Source organism: Sinocyclocheilus anshuiensis, unplaced genomic scaffold, assembly GCF_001515605.1.
Source record: "Sinocyclocheilus anshuiensis isolate Anshui unplaced genomic scaffold, SAMN03320099.WGS_v1.1 scaffold1075, whole genome shotgun sequence".
NCBI classification, from domain to species: Eukaryota; Metazoa; Chordata; class Actinopteri; order Cypriniformes; family Cyprinidae; genus Sinocyclocheilus; species Sinocyclocheilus anshuiensis.
This window is the reverse complement of record NW_015544163.1, coordinates 1,319,257-1,326,024: the sequence shown is the minus strand read 5'-3', so window position 1 is coordinate 1,326,024 and position 6,768 is coordinate 1,319,257. Positions and strand designations below refer to the sequence as shown.

Sequence of the window (6,768 nt, the reverse complement as noted above, 5' to 3'; positions counted from 1 at the left end):
ACTTTAACCTTTGTTCATGTGAACCCCCCCCCCGTTATATAAAAAAAGTGGGCTCCCCCAAAGTCCACCGTATAGTTCGAACACTGCATATACTGTATGTATATATAAAATTTAAATAACCATTTGCTTCCATTCTGTGTGCAACAGATCGACTGGCTTTTTAAAGTAGTTTATCACGCCCTCTATTGGTTCTTGTACAGATTGCAGGCACACAGTTGTAGAATATATTTTTTAATATAGAATGTAAAATGATTTTAGATACAACACTGCTGAGAAATTATTCTCACTGGTTGTAGGATTTACAGAACAAAATTATGTACAAATTAGATTAAAGTTTACATATGAATCCTCATTGAAACATTTTTTTTTACAAAGCATTTCAGCCTCTTTTACCCCTTGAAATCAAGAAACATTCATTAATTTCTCTGTGAATGTAAATTAAGAATTTATAATGTGAATGTGATCAAATTATTCATTAAGGCTGCCCTGTAATTCTCTCTGGGGAAAAGAGTCTAAATTACAGGAACCCAATTGCTGGGTTTGTCCCTATTTTACCCAGCAGTGGGTTGTATTTAACCAGGCATTTTTTAGAGTGTAATAACAGTTGTTAACCCTGAAACCCTTTATTTAAGAGAGGCTAATTATGAAATGTTGAAGCTAAGAGGTGAAGAGAACTGGGTGCATAGCAATACAGTGTTACATTATGAGCTTGTAAATGTTACAAATTTAACATTTATTAACCTTAACATCAGACTGACGTCAAAGCTATGTTAGTTAACTTTAGTTTGCTTTAAAAGTTCATACTTAGGATACATTAAAATGTTAAGACAGTATATATCTGAGACATAACTGTGATCTACATTTACAGGCAGAGTTCTGAAAGAAGTTGAATGTAAAGCTTTAAAACAGTTATTAAATATTTTATTCCATACAATATTTATATCCATACATATTTTAATAAATATTACATACAATGTAAACACTTACCATATAGTCTTACTACATGTGTCGTAATAGTTGCATTTGGTTAAGTGATAATTATTTGTGTGAAATTATTTGAAATCACCCGCGTTGGAATTTAATGTCGCATAGACACTTTCCTTTGTCTTTTATACCCATTATATCCCATTCAAATCAAAGATCAAGAGGGACATGTTTGAATCCAGATCACAGGCGCTTGTAGAAAGACAAGATGTTGTTGCAGTTTGGGCAGCGGTGCTCAACATCTTTACATGAATCCATCCAGAAAGGTGCTAGACAGCACGGCCAGCACCTGCAAAAGAGGCATCAGACTCAGTCAATCACTGTCTGCCCTATTGACTTCCACTAAACGCTTATATTCCTCTCTAACTCTAGGCTCTTGCTGTCTGCTTGCAGTATTACAAGACAAAATATGATTTACATAACGTTTTATTTACATTTACATGTCCCATTGAAACTCAACAAGCCTTCGCTGAAAACAAAGTAAACAATTAACAATTTCCACTCTGAAATTGTTAGTACATATTACAATTAATTACAAAAAAAAGACTAATTAAGTAGAAAGTAGAAAGACTAGTATTTTATTGTAAAATGTACTCCAAAAATCTTTGTTTTATTTACAACCTTGATAAATAATTTTATGGTGTATTCTGTCTAAAAAGGGACACAAATGGCAAATTTACACTGTAAAGGTGGCACAGAAGTGCTTCTGAAGTGGCATTTAGGTGTCTTTACACACTGTTTAATGCCTCTCAGAGGAGGCATAAACGGATATACACAGCAATCACAAATGCATACTTTGATACTAAGGGTTGAGGTGGGTCAGAGGAGCTGGTATAATTTAGTCTATTGCATATTTACACTGGATTTTAAGCAGGCACAGAGCAGTCTTAACTTGGCTGTGTGAAGGCACTTAAAAAAGTAAAGTTTTTTCACAGTGATGCCATAGAAGAATCTTTTAACCTCCTGAGACCCTGTGACCTCATAAGAGGACATTATATTTTGGTGTATTTCTCTGAGACTAATTATTTTTCATTTTTTTTTTTTTTTTTTATGCTCTAAACAATGTAAAGACATGAAAAAAAATTTTTTTTTCCTAAAAATCTTTTCTCGGGTCTTAAGAGGTTAATGAATAGTTCTTAAACTAATCTTTTTTTTTTTTTATTGTGAAGAATATTTTAAAAATTCAAAGAACCCTTTTCCACTATAAAGAACCTTTTGAGTAATGAAAAGGTTCCATGGATGTTAAAGGTTCTTCATGGAACCAACCTTTTTTTTTGAAGAGTGTGTAGTAAATTTGATGAAATTATCAAGTTTAAGGAAATGTTTACCCGATGAGGGCAAGACAGCCACAGGCCAGCCAGGCCATGAGTCCAGAGTAGTGATCTGTTATAGTGATCACCTGGTGCTTACAGTGAGGGCACATGGTTTGAGCGGGTAAATCACGCAGGCTGGGAAGCATCACTGTGGTTGTTACAGCTGTAATGCACATAAACACAACACATGATCCAGAATAAAAAGAAAAGCTACCATTCTGCCATTGTGTAGCATCATTTATTCTTCTCATTTTGGTTGCTAGGAGAAATTGTTTTGACAGTTGAACAACTTAAATAGTAGCTCTGCCATTTTTCTTTTTCTCTCATTATTTGAATATCAGGCAGTGGAATTGCTTTTGGAAGTTTGAGATATCAAGTATAATAACCAATTTCCAATGGAGTGTAGTATTACGCTCTAAAAAATGCTGGGTTAAATATAACCCAGCATTCCTTAGAGTGTAGTATTAAAGAGTTAGTTCACCCAAAAATGAAAATGATCATAATTTACTCACTCTCATATCATTCCAAACACATAAGAATTTGATCTTCAAAACACAAATTAAGATATTTTTAATGAAACCTGAGAGGTTTCTGTCCCTTCTTTGTAAATCCAGGTAACCAAAACTTGATCTAAAAAGGTCATAAAGGTGTCGCAAAAGGAATTATGAACTGAGTTATGAATTGAGTGGTTTAAACCAAGGCTTATTCTTTGTACGTTCCAAAAAAGGATGTAAATAAAAGTTATATCTATTCATCATATAAAGTAATCACGTGTATTCAAAAGACTTGGATTAAACTGCTCTATAATGCCTTTATGTCCTTTTTGGAGCTTATAAGTTTTGGTTGCCTGGACTTGGTTGGAGGGACAGAAACCTCTCAGGCTTCATAAAAATGTCTTAATTTTTTAAACCAAAGTTAAAGGTGTTTAGAACAACATGAGAGTGAGAACATGATTTCAGAAATGTCATTTTTGGTTGTTATTGAAGCTTGCCTAACGAGTGTCTGAGTACGATAGTTGAACATTGTAACTTACTGGTAGTTTGAGGATACATCCCTGGGTTTGGACCTTTGGAAAAAGATTTAAAAAGGGTGGCATTGCACTAATATCAGTGACTGATAAATAGATAAAATAGTATTGAGTATCGAGCCATTTTGAGGATTATCTACTAAAATAACTGTTTAAATTGATAATTGAAAACTGTACTTACCGTTAACTTGAGGATACATCCCAGGGTTTGGACCTTTAAAAATTGTTAAAAGAGTTTCATTGCACTAATACCAGTGATTGGTATTAATTAATTTGTAGCTTTTATACTCTTTGATAGTTAAAAAACTGCAACTTAATGTTAATTTGAGGATATATCCCTTGATTTGGAGCTTTAGAAAAAGATTTCGAAGCAGTAAAAGCTGTCACTGACAATACATAATGTCTTTTTTAAAATTCAAACAAGCATAATTAACCTCAGCTGTCAACATGCCACATATCATGTGATTAAAATTTTATTTTGAGTAAAATTTGAGTACATGATTATAATAATTTTACACAATGAAAACATCAATCCATACAATTTCAATCCATGGAGGTTCACATTTATGTGTGTCTGATATGATCAAGGGAAATTAATTAATTAATTCATTTATTTATTTATTTGGTGTCTTAACGGAATCTAGAGTATCACAAAATTGTGGAGTCAATATTTGGTAATGATATAGCATAATAAGACATTTATAAGCAACATCTTGTTGGTCAGTCATTTTGAGCAGGAACAACACGAGTGTAACAAGGTAACCAAAACTTGATCTAAAAAGGTCATAAAGGTGTCGCAAAAGGAATTATGAACTGAGTTATGAATTGAGTGGTTTAAACCAAGGCTTATTCTTTGTACGTTCCAAAAAAGGATGTAAATAAAAGTTATATCTATTCATCATATAAAGTAATCACGTGTATTCAAAAGACTTGGATTAAACTGCTCTATAATGCCTTTATGTCCTTTTTGGAGCTTATAAGTTTTGGTTGCCTGGACTTGGTTGGAGGGACAGAAACCTCTCAGGCTTCATAAAAATGTCTTAATTTTTTAAACCAAAGTTAAAGGTGTTTAGAACAACATGAGAGTGAGAACATGATTTCAGAAATGTCATTTTTGGTTGTTATTGAAGCTTGCCTAACGAGTGTCTGAGTACGATAGTTGAACATTGTAACTTACTGGTAGTTTGAGGATACATCCCTGGGTTTGGACCTTTGGAAAAAGATTTAAAAAGGGTGGCATTGCACTAATATCAGTGACTGATAAATAGATAAAATAGTATTGAGTATCGAGCCATTTTGAGGATTATCTACTAAAATAACTGTTTAAATTGATAATTGAAAACTGTACTTACCGTTAACTTGAGGATACATCCCAGGGTTTGGACCTTTAAAAATTGTTAAAAGAGTTTCATTGCACTAATACCAGTGATTGGTATTAATTAATTTGTAGCTTTTATACTCTTTGATAGTTAAAAAACTGCAACTTAATGTTAATTTGAGGATATATCCCTTGATTTGGAGCTTTAGAAAAAGATTTCGAAGCAGTAAAAGCTGTCACTGACAATACATAATGTCTTTTTTAAAATTCAAACAAGCATAATTAACCTCAGCTGTCAACATGCCACATATCATGTGATTAAAATTTTATTTTGAGTAAAATTTGAGTACATGATTATAATAATTTTACACAATGAAAACATCAATCCATACAATTTCAATCCATGGAGGTTCACATTTATGTGTGTCTGATATGATCAAGGGAAATTAATTAATTAATTCATTTATTTATTTATTTGGTGTCTTAACGGAATCTAGAGTATCACAAAATTGTGGAGTCAATATTTGGTAATGATATAGCATAATAAGACATTTATAAGCAACATCTTGTTGGTCAGTCATTTTGAGCAGGAACAACACGAGTGTAACAAGGTGGGGAGAAAATCTCAAAAAGGTGTAAAAATAATCGTTTTGGGGGCAAAGTTGTTATACCCTATGTGAGCAAAGTCAACTTACAACGTGATAACATTAACTAGCATTTTCGGGAAATAGAAAATCCTCTCTGGGTCTGAATGACATGAACACAATACGAAGGCTAAGAAATGCACCAACAAGCAACCTATTCAACTGAGGCTTATCAGAACAAACGTACCTCCCTGAAAGTTTGGATTAACTCCTGGCTCTGGGTATGAGGTGTATGCCATATTAATATTTGGATATGGAGGTGAATTGTATCCTGGGTTGTGGGTCATGTCTTTTCCTATGTAATCTGCTGGATGTCCTGGGTACGGTGGAGCAGATTCATAAGCTTCAATGGCTTTCATAGCCTCTATATCCTCCATATCCTCCAGATATTCCACCGTTTCCAAACCATCCAAATCAGCTTCTCCAGCCTTATCCATATTCTAAGCTCCTTAAACAAAAAAACAACAAAGCGTAACAGAAGCACACAGAAGATGAGTTGCGGGTGAGGCTTACAGTCGTTTTAGGTGTGAGGACTACTTGAGTCCCAATGCAAATGCCAGCAAAAAAAATGTTGACAAGACTCATTCAAATCTCTACAGTGCATCCAAATTTCATTCCGAAATGGAAATGTTCTGTTTGTAAAGTATTTTGCACTGCTTTTCATTTTGGTCATGGAGACAGAGCTTCATTTTCCACCGCATCATCAAGACCAGGAACTTAAGACATATGACGTAGCTTGTAAAAACCAAGTTTTAGAGCTTCGCTCTTCCATTTGAAAATCAAATTTGAGATATTTCCCAACACAGAATTTTTACCTCATTTACATTTACAATTATGAAAGGTTGTTGAGTTATTACATCATAAAGAATATTTTTTTTCCAAAAAAGACGTAATATTACCTAATTTGATGATGCTCAGTTCAAATTATCAATCAAAACGTTTCACTTTGTATAGCTCCCCACATACACAAAAAAATAAGAATGAAGATTTTTCGAATGACATACACATATCAGCTTTAAAGCACTACTCAAAATAACAAAAAGAGTCAAATATCAGATGTTTTGGTGACAAAAGAAGTATTCAAAATGTATCATTTAACTTAAAATCTTAAAAAGGAGTGAAAAAAGAAACCATTATTAGTCATAAAATAATGTCTTCAGAATTATTCATATAGCCTATGTGAGAATCGGCAGAGAACAAATAGTTGTAGCCTGACTTTATTTGTGGCAGTTTTTCTGATGATTAAGGGATAATACAATGCTTCTTCATTAAATGTATCATTTTGTGAGAAAGTGTGATGCACTAGAGCAGTGGTTCCCAACCCTGGTCCTGGAGGCACCCCAACACTGCACATTTTGCACGTCTCCTTTCTCTGACACACCAGTTTCAGGTCTTGGAGTCTCTACTAATGAGCTGATGATCTGAATCAGGTGTGTTTGATTAAGGAGACATGCAAAACATGCAGTGTTGGGGTGCCTCCAG

General features: G+C 33.6%; 1 protein-coding gene across 1 annotated transcript; it reads right to left on the bottom strand.

Annotated features, from left to right (window-relative positions):
* Nucleotides 1-974: 974 nt before the first annotated feature.
* Nucleotides 975-3,532, bottom strand: LOC107695671 (lipopolysaccharide-induced tumor necrosis factor-alpha factor homolog). Its single transcript, XM_016495672.1, has 4 exons — nucleotides 3,506-3,532; nucleotides 3,331-3,363; nucleotides 2,313-2,460; nucleotides 975-1,273 (listed from the first exon to the last, which is right to left on the bottom strand). The coding sequence occupies exons 1-4, from the start codon at nucleotides 3,522-3,524 to the stop codon at nucleotides 1,168-1,170; spliced, it is 306 nt and encodes a 101-aa protein (XP_016351158.1). The 5' UTR covers nucleotides 3,525-3,532; the 3' UTR covers nucleotides 975-1,167.
* Nucleotides 3,533-6,768: the final 3,236 nt, after the last annotated feature.

Coding starts and splice junctions, on each gene's coding strand:
- LOC107695671 (XM_016495672.1), bottom strand. Junction 2,461..3,330: donor GATGTATCCTCAAACTACCA/GTAAGTTACAAT, acceptor TGTGCATTACAG/CTGTAACAACCACAGTGATG. Junction 1,274..2,312: donor GGCTGTCTTGCCCTCATCGG/GTAAACATTTCC, acceptor CCTCTTTTGCAG/GTGCTGGCCGTGCTGTCTAG.